Source organism: Harmonia axyridis, chromosome 4, assembly GCF_914767665.1.
Source record: "Harmonia axyridis chromosome 4, icHarAxyr1.1, whole genome shotgun sequence".
NCBI classification, from domain to species: Eukaryota; Metazoa; Arthropoda; class Insecta; order Coleoptera; family Coccinellidae; genus Harmonia; species Harmonia axyridis.
Window position 1 is genome coordinate 36128723 of NC_059504.1, and position 22219 is coordinate 36150941.

The 22219-nt window shown below is 33.6% G+C and overlaps 1 protein-coding gene across 8 annotated transcripts in view; it reads right to left on the minus strand.

Moving 5' to 3' along the window:
- Positions 1-2672: 2672 nt before the first annotated feature.
- LOC123677480 (maternal protein pumilio-like) overlaps positions 2673-22219 on the minus strand; it is a 140441-nt gene continuing 120894 nt past the window's right edge. For 4 of the 8 annotated variants that reach the window (XM_045614020.1, XM_045614027.1, XM_045614022.1 and 1 more), the window contains 9 exons: positions 12900-13202; positions 11554-11791; positions 10893-10937; positions 10183-10308; positions 9358-9769; positions 8166-8586; positions 6898-7087; positions 6672-6840; positions 2673-6456 (listed from right to left, as the gene is read on the minus strand). In XM_045614020.1, the coding sequence (XP_045469976.1) occupies positions 6204-6456; positions 6672-6840; positions 6898-7087; positions 8166-8586; positions 9358-9769; positions 10183-10308; positions 10893-10937; positions 11554-11791; positions 12900-13202 (2157 nt within the window). In that variant the 3' untranslated portion in view covers positions 2673-6203. The remainder of the gene's footprint in view (positions 6457-6671; positions 6841-6897; positions 7088-8165; positions 8587-9357; positions 9770-10182; positions 10309-10892; positions 10938-11553; positions 11792-12899; positions 13203-22219) is intronic. The other 4 variants (XM_045614024.1, XM_045614023.1, XM_045614025.1 and 1 more) reach the window with 3 other exon arrangements.

The following is a 22219-nucleotide window of genomic DNA, read 5'->3' on the forward strand; positions in this document are numbered from 1 at the left end:
AAATCTTAACTTAGAACACCGGTTCTGAATGTACTGACTCTTAACTTTTCCAGTGAATGTTAATATCTTGGTATTACTCTGGATAGTAAGGTCAACTGGAGGAAACATATAGACAATACTCTTTCCAGGCCCACTGTTGCCATGTAAGTATGCAAAAGACTCTTTGGATAGACATGGGGAATGAAACCGGATATGGTACTGTGATAAGACACAGCAGTAGTACGCCCCATTGTCACCATGACATCTCTAACATGATGGACAAAACCGAAGAGGTCACCACACGCAGCTGGCTGCAGAAACTCCAGAGGCTGGCCTGTATTGGTGTCACAGGAGCTATACACACAACTGCCATGGTAGCGCTTGAGGTCATATTCGATCTGCCTCCCTTTCAACTACATGTGAGGAAATGTAGCCTACAGGAAGCAATAAGAATATTCCGTTATGGGAATCTCCGTCCGGGAAACTGGATTGGACACATGGGGATACTGAATCAGTTAGACTGAAAATTCCTGGCAAAACTTTCCGATGTGATGTCAACTATTTTCGATTTCGAAACACCCTTTGAAATGGTCTTTGAAGTCAGTCTCAGTGCAAAAATTTAGTAAATCGACAAAAGGTAAACGCATTGGGGTAAATGGGCCTAAAACGAGGATCTCTAGATCCCTGGGAAGTGAGCTCTCAATCCTGCAAATCGAGACACTAGATGTCTGTACTTGCGCCTGAGAGTATCTCAAAAGAAACCTCAAAGGGTGCGTATATTCATCACTACGGATAACCAGGCCACGCTGAGGTCCTTGGAATCGTATATCCAGAGGTATCTACTCTCGTGGGAGTGCCCTAATACCATAAAGCAACTGGCCAGAGGCAATAAAATAACTCTTTTATGGGTACCGGGGCATTGTGGTACTGAAGGAAATGAAAAAGCTGATGAACTTGCAAAAAGGTTATCAAGGTTAACACCCGTTCGTCCCGAGCCTTTCTGTGGGCTTTGAAAAGACCAATACAAGACAGCGATCCAACAATAGGAGTGAGACAAAAGATCTCTTTGCTCAGGTAAAGAAATTTGTGGAGCTTTCACCGACCTATACCAGAAAGCTCCTGAAGCTACCACAAGCTGAGCTTTGTTTAATGGTGGGACTACTGACAGGACACTGTCGGATTAGATACCTTTTGTACCGTATGGGTAAGACAGCACATCAGATCTGCAAACTCTGTGGAAAGGAGTTAGAAACAGCCGAACACATAGTGTGCAAATGCCCGAAGCTGACGGGCCTAAGAACCACTCAGTTCTGGATACTCAAGAAGTAATAGCCAAGGATCCTAAGGATGTCGTTGGTTTCATTAACAGCAGCGAAGGCCTCCTTGGGTTTGTATGAATAGGTAGAATAGGTAGTTAATAACATACGAACTGCATCATCCGCATAGCATATAACTTTTATTTTACTGGTTTCCTCTTTCTTGTTGATCACTTGAAATTATTATTGGAGTAGAAATTGGTCTACATCAGTTTCCTATTTGAAAATGATTTAACCTTTTTCTTGTAATAGGTTTCTTGGTTCACTCATATAAATCCATCTTCTTGTCTTTCTATTTACAAACGCTTTACACGTTTTTTTGAAAAAAGTTGTTTTTTTGACTCACTAATGACGAAGCCAATCTCAAATTCGATTTTGTCAGTCTGGTTGGATGGTCGAAAATACAATAACTTTCAAAAGAAATGTTCATCGCGTCTCCAGGACCAGAGAAATCAAATTGGCACATGAATGACGAGTGCTCCTAATATTCTGATATCTCATATATTATCAGCATTCTTCATAAAATATGTAAAATAGATTAGGGAAAAATTTAAAGAGAAACATCGAATTCGAACAAGCAATAATGACAAGATGTCTAACACGAGAGATTAAGGCTCGAGAAATAAGTTTCAAGAAGAGAGCTTTCCTACCTTTCATACTTTTGGTGACTGACAAAATCGAAAAACTGGTTGAAAGTTTAGCAGTTTCTACGTGATTTACAATTTTTCATGATTCCTCACAGATATTTTGGTGGTGTTCCACTATGGTTGTAAGAGGTAGAAAAAGTCTGTATACAAGTATAGTATAAAGAATCTTTTCTTTATATAATGCTAAAAAAAGACTAACATTTCACTTTATGGAAATCATACACTAGGTATATTTTTCCTCAGAAATCGTCAACCAAAAAGTTGAAGGGGAGTTTGTTTAGAATGAATCAAGATATCAAGAGTGAATTTTTGAATGGTAGTAGGATATGAATAAGGAAAAACATTTTGTAGGTAAGAAGATTATGGGGTGACTTTTTTTACCAGTTTTTCTTCCTCTCAAAGTGCCTATCCTCTGTGAAACTTGGGTATCACATTGGACCACATCACTTTGTTCGTTACCGCTCTTACCTGTGAAATTGATTAGTATCCTCTGAGATGCATGTATCCACCTTATTCCATCTTTTGTTTTTAGGAGAACAATAAAAATCTGTTTTGGCGTCCTCTTAAGTGCTTTATTTAAATCTGAAAAGATCTGGTCGAATAAATTTTTTATGACTTATTTTTTGACAAATGATCATCTAATTTTTTTCGCACTTATCAATTTATACAATGTATAAACATCCATTGAAAGAAAGGAATCTGAATGATGGGAAAAAATCAAAAATAACAATCCATAGAATTATCATTTATTTATACTACTGTGGTAAAAAATAATAAAATCGAAATACATTATTATACATTTTGATATATCCAATAAACCTAACATGCATTTGATAATCAATTAAATATACACATCCATAAAACAGATCGCATAATAAATATAAATATACAGCCGTAAATCCACAGAGAGCCATCTAATGTGAACAACTTAAGTGATCCCCGTCCAGCTACCACTACAAAGAGGCAACAAATATGCCATCATTAAAGTACAAATGATGAAACGATCGGAATAATGCATGTTCCAATTCAGAATTTAATAAAATACATACTTTACAATTTTACATTTTCAAAGGATTGAAGAAAAATAAAACGGCTCATTATACAGATTTTCTTTACACATGTATTTTACAGTATACAAAGGTGATATAACCAAAAGGAATTTACACTTTACAACAGTTTTAGTATCTTTACATCAGTCTGAGGCCACTTTGCCGTCTTGATCCGATCGGCCAATTTTAGGTTAGCAACCTTATTCCCCGTCACCGCTTTTAAAAAGGTTCCATATATTGATTTTTCATTATTCACTCTCATATTTGTATATCTCTTACTCTTCAAACAATTTAAAAATAATTTACATAAAATTTCTTCCATAATGAAAGAGAAATATACTGAAACAACCAAAAATTTCATTAAAGTATCACATTTTTCATTTTAAACTATTGATGTTTCGAACAATTCAATTTAAATTCAAGCATTTTTTAATTTACAAGCTTCTTTCTTTAAAATTATATCTTTTTTACATGTTACCTATAAGGATTTTATTTTATTACGAAAAATTTGAATATAATCTTGGATAATCTTAAATCGATAGAATAATGGCACCATCATATTTTGTTCAAATTTATGTACAACTATATTTGCAATAATACCTACAACTGCTTTAATCCAACCAATGTTGATGTCGGGAAAAACCAATGTTATGGAACCTTATAAATGTTCTTATAAGAGAAATGTATAACAATTTTTCTAAGTACAAAAGAATTATTTTACATTATTACACTATTAAACACTGTTTCAAATTTGTTTGGAAATGAATTCAACACATATATACACATATCACCGAAGCGGTTCAGGAGAAATGGCAGTTATCTCTAATAAGTGCAAAATTGTTTCAAGTTATCTCGCCAATAGCTGTTTTGGAAAATTTATAAACGAAACTATATTACATATAATACAAAACCTGCTAGTTCTATTTACACTTACCAAAGATGACTGGATAGGTGTCCTAATTTAATCAATCCACCCAACAAATTTTAAGTTGTAAATGGCAAATCATAAGGAATATTACAGAAAACCAACAATGGAAACACCAATGGGTCAATAAAAGTCATGAGAATTCTTTGAAATATTATCGAAGAGGTGGTTCAAGTTCGGAAAACAACTTTAGCGCAATTCTTTCCTCTTTATTTCAGTCCATAAATGTTATTATTGATTATTACTAATTTGAATTTGATAAATTCCGAAATAATTGTTCTTCACAAGTGTGCCAGAATATTATTGAAAGCTGTTCAGAACTTGATTTCCATCTCTAAAATTGGAGATTACACATTTTGAAATGGAATTAAAACATTTTGAATTTAAAAAAAATCACATGATTAAGGTTTGGACCTTCCTCACGCCATTCAAAGAATTTTCAAATGATAAAAAGATTCTAAAGTATGTATGAAACGTGTTTGGAACTAACTTTCAACTCACCTATTTTTTCAAGTGACCGACTCAGCCATATTGGAGAAAGCGATTGGGTGAACTGTTACACTAATTGTTGTGTATCGAATTAGAGATATTACAGATGTTCGTATGTCAGGGAATAAATTTGAAACACATATAACATGATTAGTGAAATTATAAACACATCACATACAGTTATAAATGCTTTGAATAAACTAATTCCTCAATTTTATGGTTAATTATTACGATTGGAATTTATGAGAGAACTGTACAATTATTACAATACATTACATTTTACAATTTTAATACTAGACCCAATAAAAAAGGTGCTCTTTCAAATTCTACATATATTTATAAATTCACTAAGAATAATCGTTCCAATATTTTCAACTAACGTTCCGCTAATATTGAGAAAAATTTGATCAAATCAGTATATGCCTTAAAGCATCAGGAAAAATGTGTCGTCTTGAAAGAATTGAATGTGTGTTTTTACTGCTTCCGATCATAAGGTCTCTGGACCACTGTGCAAGTTAAATTTGGACACTCTGTATATAATGTTACCGATCTGTTTCTTTTTTACATGAATAAAGCCTCCCATATGAAGAAATAAAAATTCGAATCCTTCAACCTCAAAACTACCCAGAAATACAAGAAAATTGTCATACTAACCGTGAAATAAAACTAACTATTAAAAGTGATTTCAAATTGATTTTATATTTAGGGCATATATTGATATTTTGATTAAAGTTGAATTTGAAATTTCTACGCCTCAGTTTACCACACGTCCATAAAATAAACATCAACAATTCAAGAACAAAAATTTACTTTCCGAGAAAAAAAAAAAGGAAATTGTTGTAAACTGAGAATAAATAACTGTGTCTAAATATTTGGAGAAATATCTAAACTACTTATTTAAATGCAACTTTCAAGTTTTAAATGCAAGAAAAATTAGAAGCAAAATTTCAAATACATATTGGAAAAAATCTTCAACTTTATCTCTGGGTAAAGTTATTCATGAAATTTCTTGCGTAAACAGAGAAGAGTAAAATCATTAGGAATTGAATCAAATTTTTTAGAAGATCAGTGTTTATCGAATCCTTTTTTTAATCGCTGTAGAAAATTTTGATTTTGAAAATTTGTTGTTTCCTGAGTACTATCACAATATTGTGAAAGAGAAACAGAATCATCAGTGAAGATGACAAGTGTCAAATTCTTCATAGTTAAATAATTCCTTTAAATTATTTATATGTACAATTGCTGAATCGAAATTTAGAAATAAAGCGGCACCGATTAAAAAAAAAGGTAGGACCAATTGGAAATGAATCCAATGAGATTCATAACTTAAAATTTTTTACAACCTTGATGATGAATAAAGAGTGTGCACAATTCTCAAATTTTGCTAGATATATCATCATTCCCAGAAATAAACTTCTCATCATCCATTTTCAGAAAAAAAAAGGAGATTAATCGATCAACTGAAAACAATAATTCAATATTCAAATCTGTGGGAATGGATATAAGAACAAATCAAAGTCAAGAAATGTGCTTTCTTCATCACAAAATCATATAAATTACAACTATAATACAAAAACTATTCACTAATGTGTACAGGATATTTCATCGAATAAACTAAACTTAACGGTATTCTTCATACAGTAAAATCATTATGAAATTATTTAAATATGAAAATGAAAGAAATAAAATGAAAAAAATACTGAAAAATCTGTGTAAAAAAGCGTAATTACATGACACATGATTTTGGGAAATTGGAAATAATCAAAAATATCAAGTGAAGAAAGTGAAACAATGAAATTTAGAGAACACCATTGGTTGGGGGACCAATGGGGCCAAGTTCTCCTCCGATAGAGCCCATCGACCCTGGGGCTTTCATGAAATATTTTTCAAGTTTGGCAATAATGTGTTTGCCATAAGTATACTTCTTCAAAGAATTCAAATGAGGTCGTATTTTGTGCATCAATACTTTCCTTTGGGTGGGTTCACTAACGTCGATCATCTTTTGCACTACATAATTAGCATACTGATCTTTCATCATGACATGGAGAGCGCTAAAAAAAATATTCAACGTCAAATTGTATCAAAACAACCGTTTGTAAAATCTATCTTCATCATTCACTGTTCAAAATGGGCAAATTTTTTTTATGATTATCCATGGTTAAATGTTGAGTGATCGTCATTATTATTGACAAGACAACAAATTGAATTTGTATTAATATTTTACTATTTGTTTTGACCTACATCGAATATTTTACATTGTACTTACTTGTCATTAAATCCACAAACTTCTTCGATGAGAAGAGCTCGTTCCGCTCTTGTAGCGTGGGTGACACATTTTTCAACAACATTACTTGCAAATTTATGTTGACTCAGCATAAGAACTTTTCCTCTAACACTGGTTATCAATTGTGACTTATCTTCTGGCTTGCCATGTTCTGAAATCAAGCACATAAATTACTAAATGAATTTTCCAATGAAATATTAGGACATACCCAATACGTGCTGAATCACATAGTTGCCAAATTGATCCTGTATTAGCTGTTCAGTATGCTGGTGTAGCTCGGCCAAAATTGGGGCCGTTTGTTCTTGTGTGCAGTGTTCTAATATACGTTGAATTACACGGCATCCGTAAGGGTGTGTGGAAAGTGTGTACACTTGTCCAGAAAATGATTGTATGATGAACTGGAATAAAACACCAATCATTGTAAAATTCGATAATATTGAAACTTATAATTATTCTGAAGTCAATCTATCACTTTATTATATGGGTAGCTTTCAAGGACCTTAAAAACAATTGTATTATTTCAGTTCAGCTGTCTGTTGAATGTTGAAAAAAGGAAAAATAAATCAAAAACTGAATGATCTTCTGAACTGATCGTGTTTCTTCAGCTGAGACATCTTAGATTATTGCGTAGTCGATTTTCGGCTTTACATTTGGTATTAAAGTTAAGTCAAGATTGTAGTAGAACTAGAATTTTATATTTTAAGCTACTGCAAATCAATCATCTAACTGGTAACATATACACTGGCCAAAAAGAAAGAAAACAAAAAAAAACATAATTTTTTTCCAAAAAATTTTGTCTAATTTTGTGGTAAATCTGTTCATTTTACCATACCTTGCACAATGAAATTGTTAAGGAATATCTCGATGTCACACAGATTTCATGGTTATATTTCATTATTTTATGTTGGTACTTAGAACTCTTCTGTTACGGATTTATCGTTTATCTGTTAAATTTATGATACAAAAAACAGTTCTGCCAACAATATTTCAATGAAAAAATCACTAACGATATTTATGGCAATATTCTATTGAATTCAATAAAAAACCGGTGAATTAGAAAAAAAATATATAAAACTCGTACAGAAGTCTCATTCTAACACTCATTCATAAAAAACTCGCTCGTTTTTGACTTTTGAACTTGTGGAAAAAAATCAACACCGTCTGCACTTGTATTATAAATGAATAAGAAACTCTACTTTTGTCACATTCTGTAAGATTATAGCATCTGAAGGTTTTTGCATTATACGGTCAACAAAAACTAATACCTTTGAATATTTCAAAATGATCAAGAAATTTTGGCCAAAGTGGGCATAAAAAACAAATCATGCAAATTCTGAATAGAGATCATTTTTCCTTTCAACAGGAAGCCAGCGAATAATTGTTTACCCTTTGTACCAATCAAAATAAGATCAACGATTGAACGACACTTCTGAAGAATAAATATCTCAATTTCTAAAATCATAAAAAATAACTTACTTGAAGAGCATTAGGATCAACACATTCAATGCATTTCTGAACCACATGATTTCCATTCTGGTCCTTTACACATTTTAGCACGTGCCCATCTAACTCTCTTACAATTTCTTGTTGTTGTTCTGGTGGAATAGATTCCAAAGCTTTTTGTATTACTCTGCATCCATACATTTGTAAAGCTAGAGGCAATACGTGTCCTCTGACTTTTTGGGCCAACGTGGTCTTTTGTTCTTGAGTTCCAAACTCGAAAAACTTTTGAATTACATAGTTTCCAAACACGTCAGTCATTAGGTTGTAAGCTGCGGATAGTATTTCATTGAAAACCATCTGTTTCTCGGCAGCAGTTGCTCGTTCTAACTTCTGTTGAATGAATCGGGAACCATGTTGGTCCTGAGAGAATTCCACAATATGGTTTGCCAAGTCTCTGTAAATAACAGATTATTTGTTATACCAGCAAATAATTTATGAGAAAAAGTGAAAATATGGTGAAGCACTCAACTGTCAACACATAATTTTCATGAAGAAACAAACCAAATCAAAACCAATTGTAGTTACACAGGCTGCACACTACAGACCAAACTATTGACCGATAGTTTTATTAGGCTTCTAAATACCTCCAATATATCAAAGTGTCCAAACTGGTGTATTCAAAATCTGCCGAATGTCAATAGTATTTAAAACACCAATCACACTATCGGACGTTTGAAAGGATGTAGTGAGCCCCTATTACTATGAAGAATCAGTATATTGAAATTATAGTAATTTTTTGGCATGCCAATAACTTATTTCATATAATAGTCACAGTCATATAAAGCAAAAACTAAACTATTTCTAAGATAATAGTGAATTATTTTGATTTCGTCTTAAATTAGTTTGATAGAGGTTTAGCTACCCCTGTATGTAACAAAAATCAAGTAACTGAGGACGACATCTGAACAGTTATGTTCTCGAACAATCAACCTACAACGCGAAGGAAGCAGAAGGATTCAAGAGAAAATGAAGTACAAACTTTGATGAGATTTTGTCCGTTCCCCTAATTTTATCGGTCAGTATATTTCTTCTGTACAACTTGAAATATTATTGATTATAACAAAACGCAAAAAAAAAATCCCAAAACCACAGAATTTAAGAAATTTGATGGGAATTATTAAAGGATCTTTTCATTAAGTAATTTTTTAAAATATTTAATACAAACCTCAGTTGTAAATTTGGATATCTGTTATTTCTAAAATCTTCAAGAAGCCTCGATCTTCCTTGAGGTCCCTTGTCCAATGTACTTGGGACTGCAGCCAACGAATTGTTAATTTTCGTAAACAGGGAGCTTGTAGACCCAAACATTGTATTTGCTGTTAAACCAGCAGCAACAGAATTGCGATATTTAGCTTCAGCTCCAGGAGCAGCAGACATAACCCTTGATGCTACTAAACCACCTAACTGTAGAGAAGGGGCCGGTGGGGGGGTCAAGCTTCCGGTTAGAGGACTTGGACTGCTGCCGATGTTGTAGGACGTGGGCCATTTTTGTCTATAATCCAAAGATGGCGAAAAAGCAGATGTGTTGCGATCGAAGGAGTCTCTTCTACCAGAGGATGTTGTGTTCAAACCCAAACCTAAAATCCGAAGTTCCATGAGCATATTTTATGAAATGAATTGAGTTATAAAATAGGTTATTCTAATGCTAATACTTATTTACATCAATAATTTAATCGAACTAAAACTTCCAGCCTGCAAGAATTGTTTATACAAAGCATTACAATGATATCAACAGTTGATTGTAGTGACAAAGATTTTAAAATTTCATTCACAAAAAGCCATGAAAAGTCATTCATTAATCCATTAATTAGAATCCATTATTGTTATTTGATCAATGTTCAGAATATTACATAATATTATTATTCAGCACAAATTTATTATAGCAGCAACTAACCTTTATAAAGATTGTACATTTTTATAATATTATATAGTGCATAAATATATCTCAAAATGGATGATCATGCAATTGTAGTATCAAAAGCCATCCTACCTGAGTGCAAAGATGAGGTTGTAGCTGTTGATCCCAAATTTCCCAGCGAAGAACTGCCAAAAGCAGCAGAAGGAGGTGCTGCATGAAGGGCAGGGAAAAGCCCGGAACCAACACCCTGTGCCACACCTGCCCATCAACCAACACAGTTAGTGAAATACACACAGTGATTTTTGTTATGTCAGATATTAATTTGAATTGAATATTTACAAGGATAAAAATTATTTTACTACAATCATGCACATATTAATAGAAATGACTTATGTATACAAATAAATGATAACATTTTACCCCAATTCAAATTTTTCATAAGACATAAAACACCACATACATGACGGATTACAAGATTTGCAGATCATTTAGAATTTAGATATTCATAAAATATTGTACGCAAATATTGACTCAATTGTTTTTACAAATTTCTAAAAAAGTATCTTTGTCACTAGTAATGTTCTTTATAAACATAAAACAAAGCTGAAGTTATTAGTTATTGAATAGATAAATAATCTACTAACTTGAACTATGTTACAACTTTAAATGATCTTAGTGTAAGTTACAACAATTTTACATGTATAAAACAAACTATCTGTAAACAATGAATAAATCTGAGGTATACAGATTTCTCTCTATGTTAATAAAACAAATTTTGATTTTCTATCCTAATGACAGGAGTACGATTTTGTAGAATACAGTTCTTGACGTCAGGTACTTACGTGTGTATTGATAATACAATTCAAGCAATTCTGATAATTCTTTACCTAGAAAAATTCAACCCTTCTTAATAAATGTTCATTAATAAAAAAGCACATTAATGCTTTTCATTAAATTAAAATTCAAAGATGATTCATCATTTAAATGTATACACATTGAATATGTTATGAAAATGAAATAAATCGTAATGATAATGTATATATTATAGAGAAACAATTTTTGAATATGTACAATATCATACATCAGACTAAATAAAAGTATAGTAAGAAATCGGTTGAACGACCTTGGGAGGAACTACACACGTAAGGTAGCAAAAATTTTTTAGAAGTTTCGAAATCAATTCAATTGCTTCACGTAAAAGTTATATACAAAACAAATGAGAAGACATTAAATACACTAATAATTCTATACATACTAAGATTCTACAACAAAGATCAAAACAATGCTTTGTAGTAAGAGCTTATTACATGATTGATTGTAATAATAGATCAATTCTAATCATGTTCGTTGCTTTATTCCAAATAATTCTCAAATAGTAGTTGATCCAGGTAACTAATATGAAATTTTGATGAGGTCCTACCAATTGAAGTTTGTTTACTGTCATCGTATAACCGGTTTCGACTATTCTGATATTTTCAATGAATGAAAAAAATTTAGGCTTACCTCCTAGAGAACCGCCATTAACCGAAGTATTAACATTGGCATTGTAAAGGCTCTGAGGTGTATTGGAATAGAGCGAAGCTCCTGCTGGAGTTTGCCTATTTGCCTGTGGTTGAACAAGCACCGGAGCAGGACTCACTAAACGCATAGGAGTGCCATTACGCATAGCTGCACCTTGTGCCATGATGATAGGTGTGTTCTGATCATAATAAGGGAGTATGTAACCTCCAGGTACTTGAGGCTGTAAAAATTATATTATTTACAAAACAGGAGTTATTTATACAATTAATTTCTTGAATGGCTTCAGGAAATTGTAATGTACATAAAAGATGATACAAAAAACAGGGTCGTTTTATTTACATGACGATTATTTGAAGAATTGTGTTATGAATTTTTACTGCTGCGAAGACAAAACTACTTCAAATAAAAATAATTTTTTTTTTAATACTTCGACAATTAATTTCAGTTCCTTTATTTGCCAACTATCTAAAATCATCAATCTTTGGTGACCCACATCCTTTAAACAAAGATTAACATTGCTCAACTTTTTTTGTCTATTAGTGTCCAAATGTACAATAGTTTAATGTTGTTTTGCATTTTGATAAAGCAAAAATTCTGTACAATAGGGTTGGTGAGCTGTACATATAAATTAATAAAATTGACACTCAAAGCATATATCCATCAGATGCACAAATAAAAAGACGTCGTTTTATAAAAATGTCCACGGAATCGTTATTCAATTCAATGAAAATAGAAACAAGAGTTTGCTAGGGTGAGACACTATTTAGAGTAAATATAAAAGGTATATCATAAATATAGGTCTTCCTGGGACCAGTGTTCCCGATATATCGGATCGCTGGATTCTTCCAGATATACATATAGATCTCACAATTGACATCTCAGTTCTTCCAAATACAGGGTGATTTACAACTCGAGGCAAAAAATCAAGTGGCGCATACAGACTGAAATTCTCGAAGTAACGTAAAAGAAATATTTTGCCGATAAGGCTTCATTTTCAAGTTACTAAACTACAGCAGTTTTTGTATTCGACCAATTTATTTTTATAAATTACAGTAAACCAAGAAATAATTAAGAGAGTTGATTATCAACTGGTGAGAGAACCCAATTTGTTCATCAATTCAAAAGTTGACATATTGAATTGATTTCACGGCATTCAGACAATTTTACAATTCCGGAAAAAGTACCTCCCCGAGCGGGACTCGAACCCGCAACCTTCGAATTACTAGTCCGAAGCTCTCGGTGAGAGCTTTTAGACTAGCATCAGAATAACTTCTTAATAAAACGGCATCTTCCTATTTGTGCAATTAATAATATAATTTAATTCTTACCTGTACTTGTTGTTGAGCCTCAGCCGTACCATTCGGTGTGATCGGCCTTCTTGGTCCATTGCTAGCTCCTTGTTGTATCAAGTTTGCTGGGGCAGGATAGACCCAGGGACCCACGCCGTAATATTGTGGAACACCAGTGGTAATAAGATAAGGTTGATCCTGTTGAGGATTCAACACATACGGCGGTTGTGGGAAGGCAGCCTGTTGCTGTTGTGCCAAATACTGTTGTTGCTGTTGTTGTAACAATTGCAACTGAGCCGCGCTTGGTGTAGGCGCCTGTGTTTGTTGAGATCTGAACAATTGCTGGAAAGAGAGAAATATATTCAATTGGGGTTTTAAAAAAAAACTAATAGAATATAGATAATATATATTACATACAAAATTATGTAAAGGGTTTTCCAATAAGAGGTTTCATTCATTTTGATGTTAAGGAAAGACGAGTACGTTTTAAGAGAAATCTGCACATTTGCGGTTTTCTCTTCCATATTTGAGGTAGGTTAATCGATTGTGGAGTATTAGCATAAACCCGTGGCTCCAAAGAAAAAAGTCTAAAGGTGTTAAATCAAAAGATCTCGGTGGCCAATTGTTATCGAGAAAAAACACAGCCAGAAATATTTTCTTGCGATTGTTTCGTTACTTGTGTGGCACATAATGCTGTTTTGATGAAAATAAACGACGTTCACATAAATATCTTTCAATTCCGGCCATGAAAAATAATTAATCATTGCTTGGTAGCGTAATCCATTAATCGTAACAGTTACACCAGCCTCATTTTCGAATAAGTAAGGTACAATCACACTACTAGCACAAAAACCGCAACAAGAAGTGACACGTTGATGATGGAGAGACTTTTCAACAATCATTCTTGGATGTTCCGAGCCCCGAATGTGACAAGTCTTCTTATTAACGTAACATTCGAGGTGAAAATAGGTCTCATCACTGAAGATTATTTTTTCGGTAAAATTTCGGTAATTAACGAAGATACGACGTTACTGGTTATCGACCGAGTTGAGTTTTTGCGTTAACTGAACTTTAAAAGCCTTAAATACTAAGTTTTTATGCGAAATACCCTGTAATGTCGTTTGTGGAATGCTTAATTTTCAAGATCGTCCGAGAATCGACAAACCCGGGTTTTCGTCATACAGTGGGCTATTAAAACTGAAACATCGTGTTGGATACACCTGTATCGTAGATATTAGCCCACAATAATAACAAATATAGACCCAGTCCAATTACAGAGAGAAACATTTTTGGACGATAGTAGTAAAGGCTGTGGAAGAACCACAAAGCGAGCCAATCTACAGATCTGTAAGAGTTAATCAATTTTTCTTCAAAAACATTCACTCTCTCAACTAGAAGGATGAGTTGCCATTAGGTTTTTAACATAATTAGACTGGGTTCAGCGCTCATTTCAAATTCAATTTCGCCCAAGGGATTACATCCGATTTAATTCTCCACCCAGAAAATAAATTCAAGATCTCAAACTTCAAACAATTTTCCCGTTCGATAAAACGAGGTTTGATACCTGCTAATTCCCTATCGCTGTTAAAGTCTTCGCAGGTTTAACGAAAAGTTTGTGAGGGTTGGAAGATTTAATTTTGGCTATGTTCAGCGAAATATCCGTCAAACCACAGGATGGAATCAATAGTCTAACTTGTGGCACCTCTGAACGACTATCGCGTCTAGATCAAGAGCAAAAAACCAACCGACTTGCCATTTACTGTTAGTTGGTTAGTGGGCTGAAAAAACGCGCTTGTAATAAATAGAAGGAGAACGAGGATGTCTTTATGTCTCGCCCAGTTATACCAGAACGCATATAATTGGGCAAGCCGCTTCACCATCATTAGATGGGAAGTGGCACGTGATAAAATGGTTAGAAACGGGCTTTTCACCTTTCACCGTGCCTAATCGACTGTTCAAATACATTTTTACGAGAAAAATACTTTCTTGATACAGAATATGAACGGACACTTCTCAACGAAAATTCAGAATCTGCTGAAAAGCGGAGAGTTTTGTAGCAGCTGCACATCTAACAAGGGAATTCGTCCCACAATGAAGCTTCATTCTAATCAGTTTCTACTTTCAAAACCACGTATCACTCAGCAAAAACCACTTTGATTATTTTGACATAATCGTTATTTAATCAACGTTGAATACAAACTTATTTTCGTTCTGCTCTGCAACACAATCAGATTGTGCCAAGTCTTGTAATTGTATAACTGTAGAGTTTTTTTTCCAAGATGACAATACGGTGCTTCCTAATGAACAGAACGAAAATTGTTACTAGGTTTGTTCCTCAATATTGAACTGGTTATTTGAGAAATATTTAAAATGAGGCAGATAAGTTGATTGGACATAAATTGATAGCGATGAAGAAAAACATATTTTGAATCGTAATAGACTAGTATTCTAGCTGAATTTGCATTAAATAATACTACTGTGTCCGAAAATAATAAGGAATTAGCGAATGAAACAATTAAACATGTGTTATTCATTCAAATTTATTCTGTAACCTTCAAAATTGTCTCCCTAAGAAATCACACACTCAAGTCAAGGAAAAATTCAATAAACAAATAACATATTATTAAGAATCGACTTTAGTATTCGTCAGGAATGATCTTCTGACTGAAAATTATCGTTTCGAATTGGATCAATATAAAATACCTATGTAGAATTCTATTTTTATATGAATTTTTCAAATTTCGTCCTCAAAAACTTAGTTTTTTGTTATACACAAAGGTGAAAAAAAAAATCGAAAATAAGGTTTTATTCAGAACACCCTGTAGAGTGATTCGTTGACAAACTAGGTTGTGTAAGAAGACAATGTCTTGAATTCGAAAGGTCTTAAAATTAATTTCAATTGATACAATGAACCGGTTTTGGAATAAATTCCAAAATAGTGATTTGATGTACAGGGATTTAAAATATCAATGAATAATATTGATGAAACAGTAAATTTGTATCAATGAAATCAAGCTGATTATTGCCATCCTTCAATACAATGAACACATTTTATCAGTGTACTGAAAACATTCAGTGCTGTAATTTCTCACAAAGTTAAGATATCGCATTGAATAAAAAAAAAAGAAATGTTCAGAAAAGATAAGGCAAAATTTAAGTATTCGTTAACATTATTGTCTGTCAGCGATTCACTCCACAGGGTGTTCTGAATAAAATCTTACATTTCCTTGTTGTTCACCCCTGTATATAATAAAGAACGAAGTATCTGAGAACCTTATTCGAACATTTATGTTGCTGAAGAATCAATCTACAGTTAAAAAGATTGCCAAAGACGGCAAAAGGGTTCAAAAGAAAATGAACTACAAATTTTGTTGAGATTCTGTCCATTTCCCTAATTTTGCCGGTATGTATATTTCCTATTCAGTTTATAGATTCTAGTTGAGGTGTATTCAACACCTCATTTAAATCTTTTCATAACGAATGAAACCGTTCGGAAGAAATATCAGAAAATAGGAAAAAAAAAATCAATTCTCAATCTCAGTTCAGTCTCGGAAAACCAGTTCTCTCTTACGCAACACAATAAAATAACGCCAGCGCGTGTAGTACATTCCGTATCTCTGAAGTCTTCAATTTCTGTTTTATATCGCACCAAATGACCAGGAAGGTGACCATTCGAACGTACGTTACGGACGGTCTTGGTATACGATTGACCAGTCTACCAGAAACTAAAAATCAACGTCGTATTAGTTTGTGATAACGGTATCTTGTCCGCGAAGAAATTCCTCCTTCGTAACCAGGCACCAAGAAGATCATTGACTCCGAGTTCTACTTCTTGGATGGGCACCACGCACAGTTCACCTTTTTCGTTTTGTACACGGAATGAGGTTAGCCCGTAAGTTATACGGCTCAATGGAGACGCTTGGAAATGTATCGTCAACAAGATCTGCATTCTAATTTCAAAGTATAATGGGCAATGATAGTAAATACCGAAGACCGGGATTGCAGATTGGAACATTAGCCGAGATACATAGCAAATTCGAATATTCGAGAACTATCCATATTCATTGATACTAGAGGGCAACTATCTACACCTTTGACGAATGGAAAGTCATTAATAATGATGAATAAATCATCGAAAAACCTCAAACTCAACTTTCAAAAATGCAAACAAATATCAAAATATCGATACCAGTCTAATTATCTCTTAATTCGACAAATGTGAAACCGTGAAAATTAAGGAATATATTACCGAGAATAACAAAAAAAACTGAAATTCAACTTTCAGGAAGATGAAAGTAGAATGGGTCCAAGAAATCAGATGGCATCAAAGACTCTATTATAAGTAAAGAAAAAACATGATGTATTATGCATTTCTTAATGAACTAATCACAAGTTTGTTCACGAAATGAGCTTTTCTCAATTTATTTCGCTGTCGTCTCGATGCAAATTCAGAAAATGAGGAAAGCACCGATATGCTTTTTAGTTCTCGTTCATTTAAGCGCCAATTACACCCTTAGATATCACATACTGAATATTTTGTTCAGAGGAAGCAAATGGCGCCCGAATGAACAAACGTAAGAAAGCCCCTTTTTTTAATGAATTTTTCCTATTTTTTCTCGATATTGTCTGAATTTCGTACTGTTCTGACACTGCCATCAACAAGAAATTGTGCAAAACGCTTAAAACTCTATTTTAATATATACACAACTTTCAACTGCGTCGGATCTGTTATCTCTGTATTAGTTTTTTCTTCCAATATTCCGTTTACTCTTCAAATAACATGGAAAATCTCAACCCGATCGAATATGTTCTCCTAAATAATAGGTGTGCCTTTTTCAATACTCTTCTTGAATATTTTAAGGTTTTGGTGATATGATCATCTTAAAATTTTGCACGGAGCTTGGAATTGTTAATGCATATCAACACTCAGAATCTCAACTCCATCATTTTAGTGGACACGAAAATATTGGGTAATTTTTTTCCAATATTCGTCTTGAATTGTAAAAGATTTTTCGAAAAGAGATTTTATTTTGATAAAAAAAATTTGAAAAAAAAAACAAGAATATTTTGAGAAAAAAATATTCTAGTATTGAAATAGATATGCAATTCGAAATAGGAACAGGTAATAAAAACATCAGAAAGAGTATGAAATATAATGAGGAGTCAAATGAAAACAGTAAACACCAAGCAACGAAAGAAAGAGGAAAAAAACTGCAGAAACAGATGAGAAACAAAAGAAAATGAAAGGAAAACGAGCAACAAAGGAGAAAAGAACGTGATAAAGGAAAGAGACGATTACAAGATAGTGAAGAAAAAGAAGATGAAAGAAGGCAAAGCCAAGCAAAGTAAAAAGAAACAGAAAGACCAAAAGAAAAAAAGAGGAAGAGAAAAAAATTGATCAAGACAGAAGGAGGAAAGAGTATGAAGAGAAGAATCGGAAACAGAATGACAGAACAAGAAATGAGAAAAAAGAGAATATAAAGACGAACACACAAAAAGAACAAAGAAAAAGAAAAGTGACCTAAGGAAAAATGGAGCAAGAACGAATTAAAGAAGGAAATGACGAGATAAAACGTGAAGAGAATGATAGGAAAAAATATGAAAGGAAAAACCAGAATAGACAAAAACGAGAAGACGAAAGGAATAAAATAATGGAATAAGGATAGGATAATCATAAAAAAAAAAATTGTAGAGGATGAAAGAAAAAGAGAATAGACAAATGGGATAGTAGAGTATACTGGGGTTTATAAATAATATAGACCGGTTATTCCACCGAACTAAGCGCACTCTTGCCTCACGTCCAATCAGCGTAGTATACGTATTAATTGAGAACGACCGTTTAGATAATGTTTTGAATCGACTAGCGAAATATAATCTTTACTCTTGAAACGACCTCTACCTTCAAGATCAAGGTGTCTAGCAACGAGCGAACTTTATGGAAGCGACAATATTCCATTCACCTGGATCTCTTACTCGAGACCAGTCTCCGTTTATTATTTCTTCACTGGGGAGGAGAGAGAACATATCTTCCGGTTGTTGACTCTCAGATGCGAACCTAGTACTCGAATTATTACGATCGTGAAAGACGCCTCAGAAAGGAAATTACTAAATGTTGACGTTGGGATACGTCTTACCGAATTACAAAAACATAACGCTGAAATCACAATATTCGAGAAACTCGGCGATTATCGTTAAAAGGAAATTTGATGTGAATATAAACTTCGTTCAGAGCGAAGCCCCATTTTCACGATGTAATTGAACGATGCATCCGCAAAATTAAATAACCATTTCAGATTTAATTAGAAAATATAAGAGAAGTGATCCTATAAGAGAAATGTTTGCCTCTCAGGTTATGGAAATTCAGTAGTGATAGTCAACAAGATGAAATGAGATTTTACTACAGAAATGACAAAGAAATTTATGGAGCGAATCTAATGTTTTGAAAAATATAATATACGTAAGAACCTGATGAAATGCGTTTAGATTAACGGGGAGTAAGCAAAATCTTCCATTAATGAATTTTTAAGTATACAATTATAATGTTGCAGACTTTGACGGGCGTCAATTGTTCAACAAAATTGCAAAATTTCAAGCTCTTTTAGCCGTGGTCTAGTCGGTTTTCCACCTAACGTTTCGCTTACTACTGCGGTAAGGATCTTTAGAAGTTTTAAAGTTAACTACATCACGGCTAAAAACCCAAAAATTCTGTAGAGTATACAATTGGGTGTTCATTCTTGAAATAGATCCGATTCGTATAATTTTTTAACGAATTCAATCGAATCGTCAAACAATAATTATATTAAGTGACTTTTTCACCTCTAACGTTTTATAAACCTAACATCTATAATAGAAAACCTCGCATATTTCTGCGCAAGAACTTGGCGCAAGCGCATTAACTGCGTCGTACCTACAATAAAATTAAACTCGCGACAGTCAAGTGGCCGCCGGTCAAAGCCTTTTTACGAGGCAACTTTCAACGATAAAATGCAATAATAACCGACATAATTCCCTTCCTTTTTCGTCAACTTCCATTCGATGCAACCTTCGACAGTGCGGGACATTTAAACCTGAACATGACGCTCCATCACCATAAAAATTTCCTCATCAAGTTCCCATCAATACCTCAAGGCGTCTCGAGATGAAATACGATCTCCGGTCATGGACACCAGACATTACAGTGTCACATGTGTTTCTCAATTTCACGGTTGAAAAAAAAATGAGACAAAGCAGCTGAAGGAGAATGGAACACTCGTAGAGACCGCATAAGAATAATAGTGTCTCGCTCGGTCTTTTGTTCAAACTATTCAATATTCATAAGCAGATAGCAGTTCTAACTTTTTTTTTTAGATTTATTGTTAAATTTAGTGCTAAAGCTAAAAAATCCCAGAATGAAAACTAATAGGTTATATTGCTGAATAGATATCAAGAAATATAAGATTCAACATGATATTCTTTTAATCAGAACGTAGAACCTAGTAGGTTCTACGTTGAACCTCAACTAATATTTATTTGGTGTTCAATACTCCCTGTTATTAAGCCGAAATATTTTCTACGATTTTTGTAATGGTTAAAACAGACTTACTAAATATCAATGACAATTTGAGTGTTACATGAATTTTACGGCCTATGGGTAGTAGTACAGTTCATTATCGTCAGAGAGGGACAGAGACTGAAATGTCTGTGTCAAACAAATCAATTCGCATAACAAAGGGTTTTCCAATAAGAGGTTTCATTTTGATGAGCCCGCTTTCCTGGCAGCTGTAATCTTTTGAGATTTGACAAGTAAAAACTGCCATCACTAAAAATTGGACGATATACGTTTCAAAAACGCACTGAAATTGTTAAAATTCCAAGTTCGCAAAACTAAAGTACTTTTGGGTCGCCGAGAATCATCTTCTCGGCAATAGTGGAATTGGTGAGCTGTTGGGAAAAGTTATTGATGAGAAGGATCGGAACCGTGTGCATCGCTCAAGAAAAACTGAGAATTAGTCTCTGATAAATAATTTTTTATTACTGGAACAATCGCAATTTTGCAAGAAAAGCGGTTAACACATGTGGCCACGGAGATGTTGTGATTTAACACCTTTAGACTTTTTTTCATTGGTGTCACATGAGAGATATATGCCAATGCCCTACAATCGATTTGAGACATGCAGTCTCAAATGTGCGAATTGGTCATGGGAAATTTCCTGGAAAACATATGGAGCTGCAACTGTAGCGGCCATTTAAGTGAAATCGTTTCAAATGAACTTCCATGAATTCCTCTTGAAATATACTATTTTTTTTTACAATATCAAAATGAAATATCCTATTGGAAAACCCTTCATTAAACTGTTTGGGGATGAAAAGCGTGGGCGCGCTCGATTTGTGCGCCGGAATACCAGAATTTAATGATGTTTACTTCCTTCTCGATCAATATGGAATTGTGAAATCGGAATTCTTGCCAGTCGATACAAGAATTTAATAAAGAATATCAACAAAGCATCATGCTTCGATTGAGAGTTAGAATTCGTCGGTATTATATTATGGCTGGTTCCATAACTTTCCAAAACTTGAATTGCCATTTCGAGATAAGTTGAGAAAAGAGATTCCGGAGAGAACTATTAACTCCAAAAATGTGTATGAAATTTATTCGATGATTAGTTATTAGTATTATTTCGAAAGCTGATATAACTTTTTTGGTATTATGTAATTATAGAATTTTTTTAACCCCTTGCCTCAGACAATATTAACAAGGGACAGAAAGACTTTAATCTGTTGAATCGAAAACTCCGTCATCTTTATAAATGTTGGATATATTTTCGAGTCCATTTGGAGCATAAAGTGAACGACATCAAATTAGCGTTTTTATCACAGCAATTTCGTACTAATCCAAAAAAGGAAGTGCAATCTACAGTATACTAAATCAAATTCGCACGGCTGACGGTAATGTGAACATCAAATTTGCATTCAAAAATAAAGTTTTCGCCCTCAATTTAAATTAATCCGATAATTTTGCTAATGAAGCGTTTCAGTTAGACCGGGCGAACAGAGTAATCTTGCGGAAAATTGAACAGTTTTCATTTTCTCCGCTTTACCACTCCAAACTCGGCATAACATCAAAACGAGATTGAATGGAGATCAGCATAACATAACAGAGGAAGCGCGCCATGCACCCATGAATAATAAACGTCGTAAAAAAATTTGCGAAGAACTTGCGCATAATGAAACCGCATGAAAATGAGGAGGGAATGATAGGTATCCGTTTGGAATTGAATAGAAAGATGCCGGAGATCGATATAATGTTTCAAGCGTAATTAAATAACTTATTACGAGTGCAATTTGATAGCACGGTTAGGGCGAAGTTTGCAGGTGAACTA